At 40.7% G+C, this 26,260-nt stretch overlaps 2 protein-coding genes across 4 annotated transcripts in view; one reads left to right on the forward strand and one right to left on the reverse strand.

Moving 5' to 3' along the window:
- The window catches only part of kcnc1a (potassium voltage-gated channel, Shaw-related subfamily, member 1a), a 31,448-nt gene extending 16,439 nt beyond the window's left edge, over positions 1-15,009 (reverse strand). For all 3 annotated transcript variants that reach the window (XM_027017697.2, XM_027017696.2, XM_027017699.2), the window contains exon 1: positions 13,487-15,009. In XM_027017697.2, the coding sequence (XP_026873498.1) occupies positions 13,487-14,056 (570 nt within the window). In that variant the 5' untranslated portion in view covers positions 14,057-15,009. The remainder of the gene's footprint in view (positions 1-13,486) is intronic.
- Positions 15,010-20,267: 5,258 nt separating this feature from the next.
- Positions 20,268-26,260, forward strand: part of cd81a (CD81 molecule a) — a 23,997-nt gene continuing 18,004 nt past the window's right edge. Inside the window, exon 1 of the mRNA XM_027017658.2 lies at positions 20,268-20,437. Coding sequence (XP_026873459.2) covers positions 20,372-20,437 — 66 coding nt within the window. The 5' untranslated portion in view covers positions 20,268-20,371. The remainder of the gene's footprint in view (positions 20,438-26,260) is intronic.

Consider the following 26,260-nt stretch of genomic DNA (forward strand, 5'->3'; position numbering starts at 1 on the left):
CTACTGTTGTTAGAGGTAGTTGTGCTTGTATCATGGTATGGATGCATTCTGATACTTGGTAATACCGTCATTTACCTCTGTGAAGAAGTAACTGCACCATTAATTATACCATAATACACTGAATAACATAATATACTGAATGGATCTGTGATGTTTCCCCATCTGTTCTGTACTGTATGCACGTTTCACTATATTTGATTATAATTACAGTTACAACATTGTACCATAACATAATGTAAAACATTTTAAAATTTAATTTACATTTTTTTGAAGGACACTGAATAATGTTTAATACAAAGAATATGCATAAAATAAAAACTGCCCCTCATTTTGTTTTGAAACGAAAGAAATCATTTGTTCTCTATTTGGAGCATGAGACAGTTTGTAGCTGTGATGCACTCTGTGCAGGTATTTAGTTGACAAGCAAAAAAGCATCCAAATGGAAAAACTCTGAAACCAGCGCTGACAGGCAGTGGCTCTAAATCTGGATCCTTTGGAAAGCCGGAGACGAGTCCTTGGTAGGCGTGACTGGAGGTGAATTCTTTGCAAGCTGCACGAAATAGCTGCATAAACCAACCATCTGTAGCAGCCTTTGCTCAGGCACTGGAGCAGTTTTAACACAAAGAGAATGGACTCTGTTTTATTTTCTCTTCTTCTCCTTCTTTGTCTTCTTATCCTCATCTACTTTTCTATAATCATTTAGACTTCATTTGCTTCACCCTAAATATTTAATATAAGTCACTTATAATAAACTGTAATACATTTTTAAAATATTTTTGTTAACATGTAAATATCTTTTCTTTTTCTGAAGTTTTTTTATCTGAATTTTTTTTTTTTTTTCTGAGCGTGTCACCCCACTCATTTGGGAACACTCTATACTATTACATACTGAATATGTAATAGTCATTTGTCAAGACAAATGGCCAAGTTCTCTGTTTAAAAAACAATGGATCAGTAAGTGTAAAATAATGTACACTCCTTCTCAGAGATCTGGTGTGATTCAGCGAGTGACAGATGTTCCTTTGAGGCACCCTTTCTCTCTCTCTCTCTATGTCACTCTGTCTCTCTCTCAAGTATTAGTGATGCATAGCATCAATAGTTGTTAAACTTAACCCCTAAGATCAATGGCCTCCATCTGATCGTATGGAAAGAAATCAAATAATACAACTCAGCATCAATCTTCTTACATTTTTTATTCATCTACATTTAGTTTTAGTAACAGTATTGTATGATAAAAAACCTTTTGACTTTTTTGACTATTACAGAAAAATTGATCCTCATTCAGCAAAAACTCTGCAGTTGAACTGTGTGCAGCTGGACTTACATAAACACAGTGGGTGTTAATTCAATTTCAGTGTCTTTGCTGCACCGAGCTGCTCTCTCAGAATTACAGCACACTGTACCTTACAGTCAAATTCAAAATTATTTCTGCAGTGCAGTTTTTTCACCAGGCACCCCCCACCTCCCCAGCGTGTCCTGGCTTGCTACACAGGTGAGCAGTGCGGCCTCGTCCACGGACTCCTACACACGAGGGCTCACAGCGAGACAAAACACTTGAGGCGCATCCGCGGTCTCACAGACTGCACGCCAGGACCAAGGCTAGCTCCCCACCCGAGATAGCCCACTTCTTTCCTCGTTAACATGTGCAGCATCTAATAGTGAAAGTGCCCAGCGTGAAAAGTGCATCTCCACAATGGTTTGTTTTCCTGCAGAACAATTGGACAACTTTTGAACAGATTTAAGCAAAACAAAGATGAAACTGAATTTGTTTACGCTGATATCTATAACTGCAAAGGACAGATTAAAGCATATCTAATAATCCCTTATAAACAAGTAAAGCTGCTGCCTGTGTTGCTTTAAAACTTTAGCATTTTTTAATTTTTAGCATTTGTAAGTCTGGTACAAACCTGTTAAACACTGCAAGCTGTACCAGTGCCAGTCAGCAACCATGCACTCCATCTTTGTCCATTAACAATGCATGGCCGAACTCCAGAGAGATGACTAGTGACCTCTGGAGTGTGATATTGACCTGTTGTTGTCTTCAAACTCCAGAGCTCCTAGCACATCTGGCCTCAGTCCAATTTAATGAGCAAATAAATATTTATTATTTTTCATGAAATATGAGATATTAAGAAATCAGTTGATTCAGCCCATTTTTATTGCTGTTTTTAAAATACCCATGAATTATGGACACTTTAATGTGAAGGTCTGAGGCAGGGATTAGTAATTGATACAATCAGGAGTTAATAAAACTATGCAGTATCTTTTCTATCACTTCAGGTTTTGACCTAGTGCTGCTATTCAATTGCATTGTAACATTTGTAAGGATGTTATAATGCTTGCATGAAACACACACACACACACACACACACACACACACACACACACACACACACACACACACACACACACACACACACACACACACACACACACACACAGAAACTACACAATAAAGCAAGCATAACAACTATAATAAATGTGATGTGTGCAATGGCTTCCTGTCTATTGTATTAAAACAATATACACTCTAGGCTCTAAGCAGCATTTGGCCTTAAAGGGGACTATCCTCTAAGAAACAGAAATAGAGAAAGTCCCTAAAGACAACACAGCGCTGCTGTATTGCAAAAATTACTGGGGGGGGTTTAAATGCCTCAAAAATAGTACAGCCTCCTCCCTCTTCTCCTTTACATCAATTCCCTCTATCTCTCTTTCTTTCTCTCATTCTACCTTGTTTCCTTAGATGAAAGCCTGTCACGTTCTCTTATGTAACCCAGCATTGCTTTGCACCCACATTTGAGGATCTGTCTGCATTTCTGCATTTCTGCTGACTGTGTGTTTTAGGCCCATCAATAGGCCTGGCTGTACTTGGCTTTGTGTGCAGCTGTGCAAGTTGATGATGTTGTTCTCCTGTTTTTGTGCACAAGCAGCAAGAAGCATCAAAGCCCTGCGGCTGTGAGAAGTACTGACAGACGGCCGGTAAGGTCACCCTTTGATGCTTGTCCTTTAGGCATTGCCGCTTGTGTTAATCCTCCGATGGGTCACCTCTGCGGGGACGCAAGCTCGTGTCTCTGGGCTACAAGGTTGCCAAAGATGAGGTCAGAGATCCTCCCACTGGAGACCAATGTTGCCCTTTCATAAATGTCACAGGTCACGCTTCCCTTCTGAGTGAAAGATGAGAATGATGCGGATTGTGGACGGTTTTCAAAAAGCAGTCAGAGGCACCTGACTGGTTTTAAAATGCCACACAAGCTCTTTACCAAGGGCCAGTAGCACGGTAGCATCTCTGAATGAACACCTCACCTTGCATAATAAGCCCCTAGTGCATTCAGTGTGCTGAGACCAGCCCTAGTGAGCACAGACAACACTGTAGTAAAACATAAATGAACATCCCACAGTAAGGATCTGCTGAGCCAACATGTCTTCCATGCAAGTAAGTTTGGCTGCCTCTTAAAAAATAAGACACACTCACCCACAAAAGAATAATAAACAATTCAGGCTGAGAAATGAAAGGATAAGATTACTGTATTAAGTTTCAAGTTTGGCCTATTATTTTGTTTTTTACTGCATATATCAAACTTACTTTTATGTTCAACAATCTATTTTTAGAAATCAATGTTCTACATGACATTTTTTTAATATAAGGAATACTTCAAAGTAAGATATGGTAGCCCCCTGACATTCAAAACTGTCTCTGTTCTTTATTTACTGGTACATAATGGCACTAATACATATGCATATGTCTGTATTCAGTATCATCTGTTTACTATTCCAGTCATAAAACATAAGTCATAAGACATAACACAGTCATAAGACTTTGCTTTGAACAACATCTTTCAACCAGCTAATCTGGGCCCAGTAAATTTTGAATATATCTGCTACGTGCTCAGAGTGTGCTTGTGCATCCAAATTGTAAATTATTCGCTTTCGCCATTTTGGCTCTCTGAGAAAATGTGTTACTTGTTACAGGCAAATGCTAAGGTCAGGAGTAGTTGAACTGGATGCTTTCGACAGCACTTTACACGTATGAATTCATGACATTGAATCCATGCACCCAAATTGCATTAGTTTACAATAATTCTTAAATGTATTCCACTCAACCACTGCCTGGCCAGTCAGCGGAGATGGTATGTGTACAGATAGAGGGCCAAAATGCATCTGTGCATTACACATGTGTATTATTTTTCTTAATGTAGTGTGAGCTTTCAGTCAGGCATCCTTTCTAGTCTCTACTTATAAGGAATTAATAAGAAAACAGCAGTGTCCACTCACTGAGTTGGCATAGGGAGCCACCTCCAATACAGTGCAATAGGCATGTGGATTTGATAGGTACAGAAAGGTAAAGAGAAGATTGCACCGATCCTGTACACCACAACTCCTTACACACAACACCCTAATGCAACAAGCAAACAATATTTCAGCATTGATCAGTGAGGCCCATGTGATCAAAAACATTTCACCACATGTAAGCATTATGATCAGGGGCCTTGGCTTTGATCACTTTCAACTTTCAATTAGATGAAACATTCAATATTTATGATGAATATTCTACAGGCCAACTGCCTTCCCATTCTTTCTTGATTTTTTTTCCCTCAGGTGGCTACAATCCTAGACCAAGCCTCCACCCCTCTTACCAACCCGGCTCTACCTCCTCCACCCATACACTGTAAAGACCTTTTCATAAAACTCTAATGATGCGCTCGCATTTGGCTCTAAGTGTGCGGTCTAAGTAGGCACCTATAAGACCGAGGAGATGAAAGACAAACCAGGGAACGGCTGTGTGATCCGATTGTGGGCATGCTTTCCTGGCATCCAGAATGCTCTTTGTGGCTGGCAGCAGGAGTTGTGAAAATCAAGTGGTTCTACTCCCGGCATGAGTTTGTATCCACATTGCCCACATTTCTCAACCAGGGGCTTGACACTGTGATTTTGCCACCACTCAATTATCACTGAATTAGTACTCACTCATGAAGTGATTATGTGCCGGTCACTGGCAGTAACATTGCCTGCAAATTTTCCTTGATAACAGGGTTTTTGCTCATCTAGTGATTTCCCTCCCTGTCAATAAATAAATAAATACATACATTTATGTTTCTTTTACTCTGTGACATAGAAGGCTAAATGCAGCATAAATACAGATGACCATACTCATAAAATCCCCACATAAACATCTTCAGTGAGATCTAGGGCAGGCCTAGGGCCTTGTGGGTTACCACTGTCACATAAGCCTGGCACACACGTCAGAATCCTGAGTGTCCTGGCATGGGACTGTGTGGAGCAGTTGCCCTGGCCGTGTGCGACAACACTATACCCACTGTGGACCAGCAGGGACCTTGCTATGGTCACCTCCACCCACACTGATACTGCATATGCGTCATCGTATGGAGACACACACACACACACACACACACACACACACACACACACACACATACACACAACACACATAAACATGCCTTGTGCACACTACAGCCATTTCCCTTACTTAACAGACCTCTTAGAAGAACAGTACCAGGAGGTACAAGCAGCCACAACATAAATGACACTGTGTGTGAGTGTAGGGATACAACCTCAGACCCAATAGGTGCATCCACAGGAGATGCTCTTCTGAACATCACCTTGACACCCTGGGTGGAACAAAATACCAGCAACCTGGTGAACCTCTTCCGCATCTTAAATAGCCTCAAAATAACTTTTGACAGGTTACTGCTGGATTCCACATCGAACCTTCCTGCAGAATGTCCAAGTTTGCTTATTGCTGGTAAAATCTAGAATCCCTAATGCTCGCTTGACAAATTAAGGTCCACAGTAATGTTAATGATGAGAAACAACACATGTTTCACATGTTACTGTACCTACAGACTAGTGTGTCCTTCATACATATTTTGAAGATACATAGAACCTACACAAACCCAATATTAGCACAGTTAGGAGCACACTGGAGCATCTCAGCCAGACCTTTCCTAGAGAACTCATATGCACCTTCCATGGGTTAAGTGCATGCAGTGACGTCAATGGGAACAAAAAAAATGGAATAACATTAAAACAGGAAGGGTAAAATAGAACAGATCCATTTCACACCTGATCCCACCTGTACACATATTCCTTTTAGTGTACAACCTGCATGTGGCCTGACTATACCACACTCACTATATCACTATATCTTTTTTTGGATCTGCCTCATGCAGAGGCAAATATTTGCCCATGACATGGAGCGTTTGCATTTAAGCAGGAGCTGATAGCTGTCTGGCATCACGTTACTTTGATTACTATGTTTTTGCTGGCCACCAGAGAAGGAGCCAGTTTCCATGGCAACTCATCAACAACTCTTGCTTCAGCATCTCTTTTGTCTGTTCAACCAGTTAAGCCGTGCAGATCACACTCCTTGCACTGTGGAGTTTGCATGCTGAGAGTGAAAGTACCCCTTCCCTGTCCCTCTACTCGACGTGCACTTTTGTGCGCATTGTTCTACTCTGAGATCTCTCATTAGATCGCACACTTCCAGTCAAGCTTCAGTTTTGCTTGGATATGCGAGTGACCCTAAAGTCAGTGTTAATGATGCAGTGACACGTTTCAGAGTCCTGCTCACGTTTCCAGTGAGTGTGTGAATTCAAGACTTGACAGGTGATCATTCACGGACCAAATTACCATGGATTTTTGTGCCTCAGGGGAAGGCTTTCTCCAAAGCTTCTCATCAGCATCAGATAAAGTATGTGTCCGTAGTTCACGCATCTTGTAACCAGAAAAAACTCTTCAGACTAGCATCTTCCTAACCCAGGCCATGCCTACCAGAGCTCTTCCCTAGGCTGCATCCTTTAAACAAACTTCACCAGCCCGGCACCAGGAGTCTTAGCCTCTACGGGTGCCCCAGTTTGAGTGTCTGACATCCAGGCTCTCGACTGGGTTGCATCAAGTCTATTCACAGCAGCTGCCATCTCTCTGGAGCCACTGCCCTGGTACTTTTTAAAGGGGTTGTCCTGCTCCACTTACTGCTCCCAGGCAGAACTGGGGGGAGAAGGGTGGGGGTTGACATAATTAGGGAGATTTGGGGGCGTTATTGGTAGGGGACGGGTCTGTCTGCTCAGCTTTGTGGTATCAGGAAAAAAGCAAAGGGACAGCGAAGAAACAGTGCACTAAGGTGTGTAGGCTTCTAAAGGCATAGATTCGTCTACATGTATAATTATTTATTATAGCAAGATTTCAGTCCGTTCAGTTTGTGTTTGAGGGGGTGTATGTGGGTGTGTGTGGGTGTGTGTGTGTGTGTGTGTGTGTGTGTGTGTGTGTGTGTGTACACACACACGTATAACCAAACAGTGTTACAGTAAATATACTTCTAAAGAGTTCACTGCAGAATCTGCTTTGTAATATTTAAATCTGTGCATGTCTGATTGCTTGCACACATTTATGACATTGTATATCAGAGTTATTCTGGCAAAGCTTATTATGCATGCAGATCTCCACAAACTGTTTATGTAAGTAGAAATCACATACTCCACATGACTTTTGTAACAAACAGCCAGATAACACATAAGTACAGATAATTCTGTTCTATCCCATTGGGCATATAAGATGAATGCCTTATATACAGTTGCTCTATAATTATAAATTATGATATGAATATAATAGAAGATCCCAGTTTTCCCGTGTACCCTATTGCCTCTCTGTCCCTCGGTAAGAAGATCACTGTCAGTGAAACAGACTAAAGGTTAGCGAGTGTGCAGGCTAAGTAATGGGACCCTTTGCTATCCCTCTCCATTCATTAACAGGGCCTGGTCCTCGTCCTGCTACTGCAGCCTAATTAATGCTAATCGCACCAAGCTCCCTACAAGCTCTGCTCAGCATTCAGATAGCAAGAGAATCCTTGTTATTCCACACCAACTGTTTTATGCTGCCACAAATAATCTAATTACCTAAAGGACAGAAGTGGACATAGCCAGAAAGAAGGCACGAATTCCAGATGGGAGGTACAGTTGTCTACTCTTATATCTGGTTACACCCTCTCGACACGCCTTCTCATTTGTCAGATACACAGTCATGTCTTCAAGACATCACTCACTATAGACAAGATGGGAACCTACTAAAATGAGAAAGGGAGGCAATGAAGACCAAATAATTACTCACTGAATGAAGAGAAGAGAAAGGTGAGAGAGAAAAAACAGGACAGCAAAAACAGACGTTTGCGAGACAAACAGGCCAAAAAATGCTCTATAAAATAAACATGAATCATGGGTGAAAAACGCTTTGCTCCCCCAATTATATCTGTTAGTTCTGTATATAAATAAAACATTACATAAACCTGCAGGCATGTGTAAAAAATGTGTTAGAAAGTGTGTTATTGTCTTAACAGTATTTCCTTCCTGGCTTGACTTTCTAAAAAAAAATCTGCACTTTTCAGATATTACCAGTCTGCAACAGTCTGTGAATATTTACCTCCATATCTCACTCTATTAGCAATAAACACTATATGAACTGTGTATGCTATGCTGTTTTCACTCCCATAGTTTTTGAACTATAATTTACATCCTAAAGTAGTGCCAAAGGAAATAATCTGCTCTGTATTTTTTGTGTTTGAAGACACAACATAAAAGCAGATTTTCTTTCAAAAGCAAAGCTCTTAAGTTTTTTTTAACATTCCTTTGTCGTCTGTACATTAAATTCTATTTGTTTCTTTCCCAATGGCATGCTGTATTGCTATGTAAGATCACCGTGATAGCAGCAAATTGCTTTTAGCATCTTTAATTCAGTGACCTGCATGCTACGATTGCCTTTGTGATCACTGCTTTGTGCATCCCTGTGTTTATTTGTGATGGGTCTCCTCCTCACCACTGCTCCTCAAAACCTCTGTAGTCTCTATAGCCACCAAGAGCAATCTGACTTTTGGAGCATCTGTCACACTTGGCGGTCATTCACGTAAAACTGTATCCCACCCCTTATCCTTCTCTTTCTCTCACACAGGACTTTAGTATGAAATTATTTATACTGCCTCTCTTTTGAAGTCCATCCTGACAGTGTCTGCTATTTAATTCCACTTCCATCAGTTTGTTCAGTCAGATCTCTGGAACATATGTATGTAGTTCCACCTGAACTCAAGCTATGGGTTACAAACAAGTTGCCAACAGCTTGCCAACAGTGTGTTACTTTAGTATATATGTTACTAAGGCTGGAGGATGCGGTTGATATATGTTTCCAAATGACCATTCCACATTTTCACAGGACCTTTTATGGGTTTTTTTTTTGTTGTTTTTTTTTTTTTTGTGAGAGCAGTTAAGACCTCATGACCTCTAAAGGCCATGGCTTAATAGGTTTGTTTACAGGATGTGCACAGCAAGGGAGTGAATACAGGCCTCGGCAAGCCTGCCCTGAGGAAGCCACAGCCTGGCCTGTGCTGTGCTTTTGTGGCCTGACACTCTTGCGGCCGGTGACAAGGGTCACCCAGCTAAGGAAAGTGCTTGGAGGACATATGTGACAATGTGCAAATCCTCTCTCATCGCAGGTACAGGATCCAATGCTGCAGTGAACAGACACTTTTTCTCCCTGCAACAACACTGGCAACAGGAAAGATCTTAAACATACACCAGCACCCCAGCAATGACTGCCAAAGACATTACAAAAGTACAGTGACCATTTATTCTAATGTATGCTGTACATAACATTTTATGTACATTAGAGTAAAGTCATTCTCTGCATCTTATGTTGGACAATGTTTGCATTTACCTTTACAGCATTTAGCAGATGTTCTTGCAGAGCAACTGACAGTGATGATTTGTTGCCTCCAAGGAAGAATTCCTCATACTATATTAGGCCAGAGTCTAAGAATACCATTAAGCTTTGATCTGAAACAATAATAGATCTTGTCATTTTAGCCTTTGTTTTTACTGTGCTTTACAACAGTAGTTGCCACGCTGTATCCGTTAAATATACAAAATATTTTGTATGCACTCAGGATTTATGATCTGTGATAATAATATATAGGTAAAATGGACAGACACCAAGCCAAGAATCAGTGTGTGCAAAGGTTCTTGATTTCTTTCATAACTTTAGAAAGGAGAAAGTTGCAGGCAGTTAACCTTCCCTCCTTTCAGCCCACAGACATTTAAACAGGCTGATAATATTTGTTTGAGCAGTTGCAATAGAGCAGAGTTCAGGAAAGGCAAAGGGCAGAGTACATCTCTGTCTCTTCAATGGACAATACCAATCATGCTTTACCCAGAGCAGTGGGACATCCCCAGAGCAGGACACACTGAGTCCTGGGCATGCGCCAGTTCACTCACCCATGCACAAGTAGGCAGGTGCACTTGTGTATTGACCAGCAGATTCATTTTGATTGCGGTCATGGCAAGAGCCCAGCTGGCGCGTGTAATAGCCCAGAAGCATGCTTGCGAGTAGAAATGTGATAGCAAAACAGGACAGAAAAAAGAGCAGCCCTGACTAGTTTCATAAAGGCAGTAATCGAAGTCGTCTGGGGGGCAACAGTGAATAACAAGAATAATGTGATAATTAATCTGAACAACATTTTATGTAGTAAAAAAAAAAAAGAGCTGTAGACAAAGGTTTGTTTTTGTTGGTTTTTTTAAATCATTGATTATCAGTGATAAATATTAGCCACTCTAAAATCTGCTGTGACTAATGACCCATCAAAAATAATGGTGCCTTTTTATGAGAAACTGAAAATCACTTTTCTAGGAGCTGTTTTATTAAATAAATCAACAGGCATATTTTTAAGTAGCCTTGCATGATTACCAGTGAATACTTTTTTATTTGTTTTTTGTTTTGTTTTGTTTTGTTTTTTGAAGCAGCTGGTAGCTGGTAGCTTTTTCTCTTTAGTAAATTATGACAATTCTAGCTCGGCATTTAGGAATTCCGGGGCACTTCTCACTTCTCAGCTCCTGTGGCAGTCAAATAGACTGATTTCCACAATTGCAAAGCTTGTAGTTAAACACTCATGATCTTACCACAGATTTAAACCTACAATGAGCAAAGTATGATTTGATTATGATTGAATTTCTATTTTGTCTAACCGATGGCTTTCCGCTGGAAGTATTGAAAATCAAAATACTTTCTGTTGCACAGTCACAAGGTGCAGAAACTCCGGCAAAGTTTGTCACGTTTTCTGGCACCCTGCACGAGAGAGCACGCATTAATCGGTTTCATTTGAGCTCGAAAGCCGTTGCCATGGCAGCGCATTCCCAAGACATACACTGGGGAAAAGCGGCATCTCGTCCGCCAAGGACATGGATATATCAGGTGCCTATGGGAGACCAACACAAACAGCTGCTAGTTTAGCACGACACAGCGGCTTTCTCCATCTCCCTCTCTGAAGCCGCGCATCGCTGTGCACGGGGCGCCGCAGACAGGGGTGTTTAGATAGTAATCCGTTCGGTCATATGACTCACGTTTTGATTAATTCAGATGCGCGTCGCGGCAAGCTGGCGCTTCGTCTCACGTCTGATTCACTGATAATAAGAACTCTTTAAAAGCTGAATCACTCCTAGCTGATTCAAGAACTACAGGGCGATCGTGCACAGCACAACACAGATATGCAATTCGCAATGTTTCAGTTGTAATGGGCCACTCTTGCCTCCTTGGCACATCGAGGCACTTCTAACAAGAGCTCATAAAATTCTGGGCGCATTAAGTTTCTATATTTTTATAAGACAGTCCTTCCAAAAAGGCTGAAATTCATCGCTATAAAATATTTCCGAAAATAGACTAACAGCTGTGGTTTACAACAGTTTAATTGCATTAAAGAGATGCAATTAAACATTCCCACTGACAAATGTAATTTGACCAAAATGACCTCATCATCGCAAAGACTGATCTTAATATGCATTACTGACTGCACTGTAATAAAAATTTAATTCGCATGATTTAGCTTCATCCTTCCCTCTCTTCTTTATCACCTTTTACATTTCGGTATTGTATTTCCTTGCAGTAGTCAGCATTGCGTTATCTCTTATCATACTCCGTGCTACTGGTTCAGTCTCAGTCATGTCCCCATCGACTGACATCCTGCATTGCTACATTACCGACGTTTCACAACTGCTAGTTAAGTACTGCAATCTTCTAGTAGCCTTTCAGAATGCTGTGTCGTGCTCTTAGAAATATTGTATTTTAACGACTTTTGTGCTGTACACACACACACACACACACACACACACACACACACACACACACACACTCTCTCTCTCTCTCTCTCTCTCTCTCTCTCTCTCTCTCTCTCTCTCTCTCTCTCTCGCTTTATCTCTCTCTCTCTCTCTCCGAAATGGAACTGTTAAATGTAGCTGGTAAACTTATTCCTGTAGAAATTTATTCGCGTGTGTGTGTGTGTGTGTGTGTGTGTGTGTGTGTGTGTGTGTGTGTAATGAAATCCTGAGGTCTTTTCAATGGCCTTTTTTTTCTTAGATACCGTCTTAAGTGTATCTTGTGCAGTCCTGTAACCAACAACTATGACAATCAGCAACTTAGAACTCTTGTTTTGGTGTCTTATTTCCAATGAAACGGATCTGGTGCAAGTTCCATGATTTCGCACGTGAAACATGGAGGAAATCCTTATTTCATGAGTGTCCCGTTGGTTTTGGAATCTATTCTACACATTGTTCTGTTGGTTTGATGGGGCAAACCATTAAAGTGTTTAATTCAACCTTCGTTTTAAAGAAAAGTCTAAGCTATTATTGGTCTCTCTACCAGTGTGCTTCTATAATTGATAAGCACTGAGTTTACAGCGCAAATACTACAGTTAATCTAAATGATTTCATTTTAACATTTTTTCTCATTTCAACACATTTAGTTTTTATTTTGCGCACTAGGTTAAAAGAACCCAGCAAAATGGCATGTACTGTCAAAACTGTACCTGACCGAATGTATGCTTAGAAAGCATTTGATTACTTCGCATTAATAATCATCTTAACTGATGCCTCGAATCACATTCGGGATGGAAAAGACATATTTGTCGTTAATGACGCGTCAGATGTGTAGCTCAAAGCAGCGTAGGTACATAAATAAAGAAAAGGCATCGCCGCGTGATGTATTCTCTTTAATCTCGTTCCCGGAGAGATTAATTTGTGTACGAGCACGCCCGCGGCTGCGGAGCGAGCTCACGTCGCGTTGCACAGCAGTATTGTAGGCGAGGAAGCTGTCGATCAATGCAACACGACGCCTGGGTAGATTGCACGTTCTCTGCCTGTAATCGCTAGAATGTTAATGTTTATTGCACAGCATTTTAACTGCTCAGAGAAAAGATACACGTTATAATGTACTAAAACACAAATGCCATATAAAAATGAAACAACCAGTTGCGCATGAAGTGCGCTTTTTGACACATTTTAACAAGGTTCTCTGTAATACATTTTCGTTTCATAACGCCGCAGCAGTGAGAGGTGATCTACGCTTTCAAGGAAAACGGAAAAGCTGAATAATTCAAGACACAACCAAAACTCAGAGACATAGAGTCTTTGCTTGGCCCTGTGTGAAACCTGTCATCACTCACCCTTGCATATTTAGAAGAATAAGGGTCCTCAAAGAGTGCCCAGACACGACGCTGCCAACGTTGCCATAATCCCCCTGTTTTGGCATCTGGCGAGTCCCCCAGTGCCAATCTCTTGGTCATTTCCAGCTCCTCATCGCCATCTCCAGGGTCGCCCAAGCCGTCTCCTTCCGTCTCGTCGTTACCCATCTCGGCGGGCCCCCCGCCGAAACTGTCCAAGGCCTCCTCTGCCTCTCGGTGCTGGCGATAAGTCATCCAGCAGCACGGCTCCACATCTGTTTCATCAATGCCCCAGAATGCCAACTCCTCCTCGTATAGCGGCCCGCAAACATCTGCAGGGCAGTGCAGCTTGCCGGTCCTGTAGTAGTTGAGGATGTGCGCAAAGACACCCGGGTGACGGTCAAAGAAAAACTCATCGATCTGGGCATCGTAATCAAAGTGGCTGTGGGCATCGGGCTCCGCGAGCCAAGCTAAACGAGTTCCCGGGAGAGTGCGCAGGGTGCTGCGGTAGGTCTGGTGTCGAATCCCTCCCACGTTAATCACAACACGGTCTTTCTCGTCGCCTTGGACCATCGCGTCGCTTAGGCATGTCTCGAACAAGGTCCAGGTATTACAACATGTGCGCAATAGTGGAATTAGTTTGTTTGTTTGTTTGTTTGTTTTAAGTTAAACCATAATAAGACCAAAACATAAAATGTGCTTTTTGTGCACCTTCGAAATCTATCGTGAATTACGCATAGCTTATGTAAATTACTTGGCTCTTTATACCTTTTGCGGTGGTGTTCAGAAAAATAAAAGGCTCTGTCCGGTGGTTTTGAGGAAGCAAGAAACGATATGATTCCAAATGCTAACCTCCCACGAAAACACGAACCAAGACTCCAAAAGCAGACTCTCCAAAATCATTATTATCCTCATATTCAGATCCAGCAGAAGTGTCCGGACCGTTGCACTGACAGCATTCAGCTGAAGGCGATACTGCCGATGTGTTTGAGAAGGGACAGTTCCAATCCGACAAAGCGCTCCCCTCTTTCGTTCCTCACACCCTGTGTAGTCTGTGATAGTCTCTCCTCTTCTCAGAAACGCAGCCACATGCAGTAGTGTTGTCTACAGCCGCTGTCTCTTTTAGGCACGCTGAGATATCTACAGAGGGTCTGATCCTTAAGGATCACATTTAGGTGTTTTACTAACCATTTTTTTCGGTGTTCTATTACATTATCTGTCCAAATACCAGCAAAACACAAAGTTTTAGTAAGCAGACAACAGTTATCCCATAAACAATTTATTTTTTACCTCGGGATTGTGAAGCGGCGTCAAACTGAATGTGGCAGAGAAGATATCCTTTCCATCTTACTGCAGAAAACACGAGAATCCTTCAGTATTGGTTAGTTCGCTCGTTTCCACAAATAAGATATCTTGCTTGAAACTATTCTATTTTTCCGTGTTTCTGTCTCTCCGTGCTGTGCGCCGCAAGCACACGAGAACAGAGGGGAGTCACTCCTGCGGAGGGACAACACTAGTTACCGCTAGCTTCCACGGACGCGCATGCGCAATGACTTAATGGAAATTCGGATAATTTCAGCACTAGGGAGAGCTCCACTCACAACAATGGCTCAGACTGTCGCAAACACGAGAATGCGCAGAATCATGTTGCGCATTCCCATCCGCAAACACATCAGTGCGGCGTATTCCAATCAACCTCTTCACAAACTAAGTTGTCTGTTAGTTAAAGTTGTATGGTAGTTATTCGTGTATTTATATGGGTTGTTGTTTATTTTGGTCACTGAAGGGTTAACTTTGATCTTTCATTTGAATTTGGTAACTTGGCCTTGTACTCAGTCAGTTGATTCACGATCTATTGAAAAATGGTAGAATTTATATGTAAGTGCATCATTAGATTGGTCTTAAGTGCATTGCATTGTTTTTCAGGACACACTTTTATACGTTGTTTCCCATTTTCTGTTGTCTGTTATTGACTCGGCGTTAAACATAAGTTGTACTTCGCATTAAATCAGGCGTGATGAAAATGGGGTCCAGTGCTAAAGGGAAACAATTAAAAAGGGAGGTGTTTCTCCGGAGTCCACTGTCGCCTGTATATGCTTTTATGGGTACCAGAGACGTTTTCTGTCAGAAGGTCGGGGAAGTAAGCTACGTCTTAGCCGGCCTTTGCACTCACCCACGGAAATTATTTAAGCAGTGACTGATTGGTTTATGTCCTGTATGGCATTCGAAAGTGTTGGCGCGCGTCATACGTAGGAAGGCATTTGAGATGAGTTTGTATGCCGCGAGGATTGGCTTGCTGCTGTCGGCATGCAGGACAGTAACAGAAAACAACTGCTTTGATCACCTCGTTTTCTAACACGTTTGAAGAGTCCAGATTGAGCCCTATAGTGGTTCGGCGTTAATTTAAATCCAATCACAAATATACAACCGTATACATAGAGCTACAACACAGATAATAAACTGTTATAAAAAACCTCAACAAGGACAACAGAAAAACATTAATCTGTGGTCCATACATAGTCTAATTTACTAACCTGGAGAGAGCGTGACAGTGCCATCTTACGGAAACACGCAAAATTAAACGTTTCTGAATAGCTTTTGCGTTTCTAGTAGTGCTGTTTGTTCTTGAAAGTTCTGCTTTGTTCTAACTCTGTCTGTTTCAGTAGCCTGGGTGTTTCATTGGAGACGTCTTTAAGTTTGCCTAAAGGAAGTGCGTAAAGGAACTATCTCCAGGTGGGGCTAGAGAAGGTGCAATGAAAACAATTACTCTTGTTCTTCTTCTTCTCTCTAAATCCTCTTTCCCTTTGTGTGTGTGTGTGGGTGTGTGTGTGTGTGTGTGTGTGTGTGTGTGTGTGTGTGTGTGTGTGTGTGTGTGTGTGTGTGTGTGTGTGTGTGTGTGTGTGCGCAAAATAACCTTGGGTGTCACAAATGTGATATATAAATAAAACATATGATTCAAACATATCATGATGATCATGATGATGATTATGAGATTTAATTTGTCTCATACTTAGCCCATATACATATTTCACTGATCATTTCAGCCAGTGATCTAAACAATATCAAACATTTTGACAAGTTTACAGAACTACCAAGAAACATAGCAACCGACATGGATATTTAAGAAGCTCAGCAGGGTACATAATGCAGATTTGAAGTACTTTCTTCCCACAAATAAATAGATGATTTCTTTACTGTTTCACAGGGTCTGTTGCTGGAAGGTTCCGCACACAACGTGGTCAACTGTGTTTGAACCCCTAAGATGATTATTATTTTCTCCCTCTTTTTCTTTTAAAAATCGATCTGTCAGTCGTGACCCTATAAGTTAAACTAGTTTAATATATTGATGTGTGTTATTTAACTGGTGAAATACTGTCACTCTCAGTACACAATAGTGATCAGCACTTTTCCAAGCAGCACATTTTAACTTCAGTCCAGCAGGTTAGAGTCCAAGATGCCAACAAACTAGAATGCTGTTGAAATACAGGGATCAGTGCAGATGCCTAGAAGTGCAAAAATACATCAGCTCTAGCTCAGACAACAATCAGTGCAATAAACAATACCTGCTAGAGTTTGTTAGTCAACAGAGGAGCAGCCAACATCAGTGCAATAAACAATACCCTACAATAAGTACCAGAGTTTCAGTTACTTGACATAGGAGCAGGATCAGTGGTCGTTTAAATATTCCACAAATAGATGGGTCTTCAGTTTGTGTTTAAAGATTGCAAGGGACTCTGCTGTCCTGACAGCAAGTGGAAGTTTGTTTCACCATCTAGGAGCCAGGAGAGAGAATAATCTTGATGCTTATCTTCCATGAGACTTGAAGCATGGTATTTCAAGCCGAGCCGTACTTGAGTACTCAAGGTACAGATTGGGCTTTGACCATTGACATCATGTATGGAGGGGCTGGTCCAATTCTGGCTTTGTAGGCAAGCAACAAGGTTTTAAATGTGATGTGGGCAGTTACTGGAAGCCAATGAAGGGAGCGCAGCAGTGGAATGACATGTGTGAACTTCAGAAGATTGAAGACCGGTCATGCTGCTGCATTCTGGACAAGTTGTAGAGATCTTACTAGCAAGCAGTGAGATGCAGTAGTCTATCTTTGAGATTATAAGAGACTGCACAAGTATCTGGGCAGAGAAAGTGCTGAATCCTTTATATAATACAAAGGAGAAACCTGCAAGTCTGGGTCAGATTTGACACATGAGTTAATATGGACAACTGGTTGTTCAAAGTTATGCCCAGTCTATGAGCAGCTTCAGATGGTGATACCAGAGAGTTCTCAAAGGAAACTGTGAGGTCATGGTAAGGGCAGGGAATTCCTGGGATGTACAGAAGCTTGGTTTTACTGGGGTGGAGCTTTAAGTGTGGGCTGTCATCCATGATGCAATGTCAGTCAAGCATGCTGAGATATGTCTGGAGACCTGCATGTCAGAGGGTGGGAAAGACAGAAATAATGGGGTGTCATCAGCACAGCAGTGGTAGAAGCCATGAGAAGATATTACATCACCAAGAAAAAGAGTATACAAAGAGAAGAGAGCCTAATACTGAGCCCTGGGGAAACTGTTGGAGAGTCTATATGGATTGGGTGTGGGTGCTCTCCATGTTACCTGATAGAACTATCCCTCTAGACAGGGCTGAAATCATTTCCATGCAGAGCCAGTCACACCAAGGCTGGAGAGAACAGAGAGGAGAATATTGTGGTTTACTGTGTTAATGGCTGCTGAAATCAAGACAGAGGACAGTTTGGCAGCTTTATCAGCATTAAGTTTCTCCGTCATTGCTATGAGGGCTGTTTCTTTTGAATGTGCCGGTGTGTAGCCAGACAGAGGGATCATGCAGCTATTTCTGGGTGAGTAAAAGAGATAATTGATTGTAAACTGCTCATTCCAAGGCTTTTGAGAGGAAAGAGAGAAATGATACAGGTCTGTAATTGATTATGTTGGAGCCATCGAGTGTGGCCTTCTTGAGGATTGGTATCGCCCTGGCGGTTTTGAATGGAGATGGTGCATGTTCAGAGGGTAAGGAGATGTTGATGATGACAGAGATGAAAGGAAGTAGAACTCTTGAGATTATCTGGAACAGAGTGGAAGGAATGGGTTCCAGCAGACATGAAGTTGGATTACTGGAAATCAGGAGTTGAAGAATTTCATCTGAGGAGAGGAGTAAAAGAAGTCAGAGAGTTGGATGTTGGGGAATGCACACTGGTTGGAGGAATGGGAACAGAGGAAAAGGACTGGTGGACTGCTGCAACCTTCTCCTCAAAAGAAGGTGATGAAATCCTCGGGAGTAAGAGATGAGGAAGGACGGGGAGGGTTAAGGAGAGAAGAAAAAAGTGTGTGTGCATTTGTGTATGTGTAAAGAGACGGAGAGAGAGAGAGAGAGAGAGAGAGAGAGAGAGAGAGAGAGAGAGAGAGAGAGAGAGAGACAGAGAGAGAGACAGATTTCCTAATTTCTTCCCATTGACTTGATCACTCCTCAAGGGACAGTGAGTGACTATTTCAGATATCACAGTTACAGAGCCTTTTCTTTTTCTTCTTCTTCTTCTTCTTCTTCTTCTTCTTCTTCTTCTTATTATTATTATTATTATTATTATTATTATTATTATTATTATCAGTTATAGAGGTAACAGTCGAAGTAATAATGTTAATTGGAGTATTGCTCTTGTAGTTATATTGTTATTGTTGTTATTACTATTATTGATAGCAATTGTAGTAGTGTTGTCTATTATATCTTTTGTTTAACATGTTTACATGTTAATTTTCATCGAAGCTTTGGCAATACAAATATGAATAATTTTGTCATGCCAATAAAGCACCATTGAATTGAATTCAACTGATTTGGAGTCTCATTTGTAATGATGTACACAAGGTTTCCAGCGAAACAGGACGTATATGCTGTACATTACATTCTCTATTAATATTAGCCATAATATTCTCGTAGGTTTTATAGCCATTAGAAGGAGCAATCGATATATCTGAGTATAACCACTAAGGGGAGGCATGAAATTGTTATTATAACCGTAATATCCTCATAGCTACTTTTTAACACTAGAGGGAAGCATGCGCTTGTTTTACAAAGACCCGCATTGAAATATCACCTCTTGCCCCGTCTTCTTTCGAAATCTTATACTTACTTAATATTATATTTCAGATTCAGAATATTATTTAGTCCTAATTAGTTTTTACGGCCAATTCTTCGGTTCAGTGTCGGGTTATTCCACACCCTGAAGTTCATACCACATGTATCCTTTGTTACATGTGAGCCTTTTTATTTTGTGTTGCACCTAATAACAATTGTCATAAAACCACGATTTACGGGAAACACATGACAGGGAAATCCTGTGACAATATTTTGCGTTTTTCCCCCTGTAATATGACCGCAAGCCCTGCAGAAACATATGCTACTTTAGAAAGTAACTGTTTTCCCCAAATGCGGACGTCAACAGAGGACACACACTTTAAAGTCGCTTAAAAAAGTGTAAAGAAAAAGAATAAGCTAGACTTCTTCTTGTGCACAAATCACTTAGCAAAGCTAAACAAAGCTCCCAGGCTAAGAGGCAACAAAACACCAGTCAGACTTGCGAACTGGATTTTGCTGCACATAAGCCCAAAATCAAGCCTCGCGCCAGCCAGGCTGAGAGCCTTTCCCTACGCGTCGCTCCCCAAACCAGACGAAGCCAGCGCCGCGCGCTGGGCGAGGGCTCTGCACGGTGCTCGCCTGCTTGAGTAGATGGGGGAGGAGGCGGGGTTGCTGGGTGGCGCCCGCCTTACGTCATTCACACCGATAGCGCGGCGTAGCGACCCGAGTTTGTCCTGTAGTCGCACGGCGGACCGTTCTCTGCAGCATACCATACGTATCACAGTCTAAAAACCTCAAACTCCAAACATGGGCGTCGAAGGCTGTACGAAATGCATCAAATATATGCTCTTTTTCTTCAATTTCATTTTCTGGGTAAGTGTTCTTTCAATTCGTGATAGACTCTGCGTCTTGTTTCGGCCATTAAACTAGAAAGCAATGATGTTGTTTATTATTTTGTTTATTGTGTCTTAACCCGTAGTTTGATTTAAACGAAAAAAAGATATGATAATATATAAGCACATTTTGATTATCGTAGACGAACAAGGTTACAGGGTATTACAGCTCGATATCTTGTGTTATTTACGACTGAGGTATGGTCGCTTAAAACAGACTGAGCTGCGGAATTCATCTTACAGTACAGTGAGGCCATGATACTGAGGTTTATACGTCGGCTAATGATGGAAGTACTAAGCTGTAATTGAAATATGGGTGGTTTAAATACAGTTTATTGCTCTGGGACCGATAAGTGAAAATAGCTAACGGACGTGATCAAAATAGGCGAGCCATAACCTTCGGTAAATGAGCATTTCTGTTTACATTTTCGATACCAATTTAAATTCTTCTACATAGTTTGAAACTAACCGTGAATGAAGTTGGGGTTCGAGTTACACAATTGGCGACATTTGTTACAGCCTATTTCTTTCCTGACTGCGGGATGTAGATTAGCGGTTTAATCGAATTACATTTTGTCAGTTTGTGATTTTGCAGTAAATTCCACAGAATTCAAATGAACAGCGATGAGAGATGAGACTTGGGGTTAAAACAAAAACCAAAAAAATCCCTTCGATTCGCATGCCCCTGCTTTTTCCCTGTAGATTGAAGAAAGCTGATAACGTTATTTGCAACGGAACTAAAAACTCGCATTAAATATTGTTCCTAGTTTGTGTAAACATGTGTACTTAGTTACGTATTTTGGTGTCATACCAGCAATAATTAAGTACCAAGTTAAGTGCAGGTTAATGTCTATTTATTTCTGAATTCTCCCATTGCATAGTTGGTAAAATAGTTTGAAAGCAGACCTATACATTTTAACATTTTTTATGCTCATAACCAACTTCAAATTTATTCTCTGTTGAATATTTGTTTCCAGTACGCCTGTGGTAAAGTCATGAAAAAGACCATAAGGTCTGAGGCAATTTTTCCATACACAAATAAAGTCTAACATAGTTGGACTGTCTTTGGAGATTCTCCACTTATAAGATTTTTTTTTTATCTGTGGCAGGAATACCAGACTTTTATCAAAAAGAATTACGAGGTATTTCCACACCGTTGTGTTTGGTTAGCTGAGAATAAACTCCAAACCAGCCATCGATCACACATTTTTTCAACAGAAGCTGTTGGGGAAGAAGCTCACTCTAAAGTGCCATGCCTGTCTAGAAAAACCTACTTCCGTTTGTTCCATCAGTTCTGTTTCCTCCACTTAGTGTTTCGACATAATGGTCACTCATTTGCTATCTAATTATCTGTTCTCATATTACAAATTATTGTTAGCTTTCTGTTGCACTAGAGGTTTTATTCTTAACAGATTCACTTTATTAAATGGTCATTGTCTTTCTGTTTAGAAATAATGAATCATGCATGCTTTTTGCAAGCATGTCCAGAATGGGGAGAAATTAGCAGTCGTATGGTTTGGGAAAGCTTCTTGAAGTTTGTTATTGCAGAGATCGTTATCACAGATTACACTATGTAACTGTACCTTTCAGTTGTGAATTGCTGATGATAGATTTCTCTCATTAATCCATATTTACATTCAGAGGGAAACTCAAGACTTGTGCTAGCTCAGAATATCTGATCTCTTCTTTTTATGCCCAGTAGGTGGTCAAACATATTTTATGGATGTGAATTCTGGCCAAAGCATAAAACAGCTTTTCCTCCTTAGAGAAACTATATTCCTTCAGAGGATGACAAATTCTATATATATTATTTATAAAACTACGAAAAAGTGCCAGAATCCAGTCTGTGCCAAAGTGCCATTATACTGAGAACAAGGTTTTGAAATTCTAAGACTAAATTTCAGGGAACGATTGACTGGAATCATAGCCATGGTGTAGTGAGACCCAGTGTTGACGTGCCAGGCATTCTACAACTCTCTATCAGTGAGTCATGGGATGGAAATACCCAACAAGAGCAGACCAGTGGAATACCATGTGTGTGCGCGTGTGTGCGCGTGTGTGTGTGCGTGCATGAGCTGCATTGCTTGGACGTATTTATTCACTACTTTTTGCAGTTATGAGTATTAGTGTAAGCTTCAGGCTTGTATGTTTTCATTCACCTATTTGTTATTATTTAAATAACTCTTTAATTCCTTACACCATTGTCGAGCATTTTGACTTTTTGTTGTAATTTAGCATTACTGGAAACGGGGCATGTCTGTAAGGTCTCATTTCACTCTGAATGCCTAACGGAACATTCAGTGTTTGCCAGCTTCCCCACTAAAATGAGCTTGAACCAGGAATTCCTGTTTCTCACCTTTGGAGGCACTTCAGATATTTTGTTGCTGGTTTTGGCAAAAAGCAGAACATTGCACTTTAGTTATGACCTGGCAGAGGTCTTTATGGACTATATAATAATGATAATGATGATAATAATAATAATAATAATAATAATAATAATAATAATAGAGAATTTCATTTGTTACTGTAATTTCATAAATCTGTGCCCTTTTGTCTAATCCTTGAAAAAGGACATTGTGCTCAGTGTTGTTATTCACTGACAACTGACAAAACCAGCAGTAAGTCTGGAAAGAAAGATGATGGCAATAATAAGATATTACAGTTGATTGATCTAAATCGTTTGAATCTAAACTGTGATCTTAATGGGAGGAGAACATTGCAGGGTCTTCCAATTCTTTAGGGTTTGGGGTTTAACAGGCTAAGGGAATACTCCTTCCAGTTTTCTGTGTAGATTAGGAAGCTGTTGGGGAAGCCGCTCACTCTAAAGTGCCATGCCTATGTAGAAAGACCCACTTCTGTTTGTTCCAACAGTTCTGTTTCCTCCACTTACAGTGATTCGACATAGTGGTCACTCATTTGCTATCTAATTATCTGATCTCATATTACAAATTATTGCTAGCTTTCCTTTGCACTAGAGGTTTTATTCTTAACAGATTCAAATTGTAGTCATTGTCTTTCAGTTTAGTAATAATTAATCATCCTGATCAAACTACTGCTTTTTCACCATTTTACTGGATTTACTGAATGTGAGCAGGTTTTACACCTCATATGGTCTCAGACTGACCTTAGAGTGCAGTTTGGCAAGATGATGAGAAGAATGCTGTTTTCAGCCTTGTGAAATGGTGGAAGAGAGAAATGTTGTGACTATGCACCAGAAGTTGTTTCTACATCAGCAGAATGACACAAAGTTGAGGACACTTTCTCATTAAAATACAGTTTGACCTCTTCCAGCAAAGACCCACTCAAAAATGGTCACAGTACTCAGTGATTCTGTAGAATCACTCATACTTTAACTGCAAAATGAAAATAGTGATTGATTAGAAGGGAATTATTTGGAGAACAGTAACTTGAAGGAGGAAGCACCTTCAGAAAGATGAGCAGCAAAATCAAGCTCCAAGTTTTCTGAGAGAGAGTCACACTTGACTCTTCTGGAGGTTCATAGAGGACCACAACTGGGACATCGCATACACAATAACATTGTCTTGTCCATTTCTGGCCAAACATGCACAAGTTCACAATTCCTTACACTTCAATTTTGAGGCTTGCTGGGTAAATAAGATATTGGTTAGGGTTCTCTTAACAGTTGGGAGGTGTTTTGTGATCATTTTCTATGAGTTGGTTTGTTTGTGATAATTTGCAAGAGGCACTGGATTGTTCTGAGCTTAATCTGGGAAAAGAGGCAGCTGAGGCAAATGATGGAAAGTTCCAGAAATGGATCTCTGACTAAGCAGCAGTGTCTCATGGTAACCCCTAAAGGAAAAGTTTAGCAAGCGCTCTCCATGCTTTTGTTTGGTTTGTTTATTTATTTTTATATATATATATATAGATTTTTTTTCCCCCATTTACAGTTTGCTTAAATCCTTTTTTCTGCATATAAACATTGTGGGCTAGTAATGTACAGGCGTAGCTACAGAATACAACATGAAACCAACTCGGAAATCCCTCGAAGTTTCAGATTTGATAGTAGAATTCATTAAATTAAAGTGAAAGCACACAGGTGGAAAAAAGTAGCCAAAGTGTAGCCAAAGTCATAAGCTTATGAGCTGGCATTGCAGCCTCACCCTTTGGCAGACGCTTCTGTTTACGTCGTCGCTAAGCAGTGAACTGCCTGTGCTCTGGAATGGGCCTGGGTGGTGTTAAACAAGAAAGCGGGAGGGAGTAAGAGAGGGGTGAGGAGTAGGATAAGGGAGTCTCTATATCCTCTCCTCAGCCACTTACTCAGACACCCTCACAAGGGGTGTAACTTTAGACCTCTCTGGGAATAGTGATGTGGAATGGCAACATTCCAGGTTTGGTGTTTTCTGGTAGATCCTCACTGAGTACTGGAGGAATTATTTCTTAACAATTGTGAACCTAGCATGTATATAGTTAGAACCCATTATTTTTCTTAGTTATTCTTTTTCTGCCTTAAATCGAAACTGGCAGACCAAACTGTAAGTCTTACAGATATGAAACTTCACTAGGTAGTAGTCCCTCCCACTACTCTGGTGCATAACACTAGTGTGATTGGACTATAGGTGGCGCTATAGCAATACATAATGCATTACAGTTGATAATTCCTTCCCGGTATTCCATACAAGTAAAATTCTATAATTGTAATATAACCATTGTTTAATAGACTTCCAGTTTTCAAAAAGTTTTCAAAAGAACCATATAGCTCCTCCTACTTAGATTTCCAAATAATTGCATATCATGCAAAATTCCGCATATTTTTGTCAGTCATTTTGACCAGACACCAGACAAATCTGACCTCCAGAGATTCACAAGAGTCTGGACTTTAATAATTATCCAACAGATTACAGTACTATATAGATTCCAGACACCAGGTGGAGCTTACACTGCTTAGAATATATGGTACCAGCTCATGAGTGCTTTGGTGTATCATCACAAAAGCTTTGGATCATCTCAAAAAAGGGATTCTGAGGTGAGGTGCTATAACATGCAAAAATTGTCCCAAACATCAAGATAGTCCAATTAATGTAAAACTCAACACACAACGTCTGTATTCAAGTCTGGCACAAGGGCTATAGGTGTGATATAATATCTACAAAATGTGGATGCCTTCGACCAACCGGATTCCAGGGCACATTTCACAGGCTTAGCATTGGCCAATCCACACAAAACTTAAATGATATGTGTAGGCACACACTCTCTAAGACTTGTTGAAGTTTCATGGGAATTGACTCCTGGGGCACTAGTTAAACCTGTCATTCTGTTTCAAATGTGTGCACATGATATTGGCATCAAGTAATGTGAACTTTGCTTCTTGTGGTGGTTTTCTAAACCATACAGTTTTGAAATATTCATGATTATTTAAAAATTACCATTTTTGAACTAGTCCAAGGAGTTTCACCCAATTGACTCAATGTCAGATGTTAAGTACAGTGTGGATGCTACATGTCAATTAGTCACACTGGGTTGCGTAAAACTGTATTAGGGGTCATCATATTTTGACCATGTTTGGTGTATGGTTATAGCATGACTTTCCAATGGTCATTTAGATTTAGAAAACAAGGCAAAACTATCTCTTGTTCACAATAGAACAACAGAAATTAGATCACAATGGAGAAGTTTCACAAGTTTAAATATCTGTTTCTAACTTGTACAACTAAGCAGGGCTATCAGTTCCTTGCTACTGCACCAATCCTGCACAGATTTGACCTCCAAATACTTAGAACACATGAGGGAAAAAAAAACAAAGGTTTAGGTACCTAAGTGCCTAAACCAGACTTCACATATACCT

This window comes from Electrophorus electricus, chromosome 21, assembly GCF_013358815.1.
Source record: "Electrophorus electricus isolate fEleEle1 chromosome 21, fEleEle1.pri, whole genome shotgun sequence".
NCBI lineage: Eukaryota > Metazoa > Chordata > Actinopteri > Gymnotiformes > Gymnotidae > Electrophorus > Electrophorus electricus.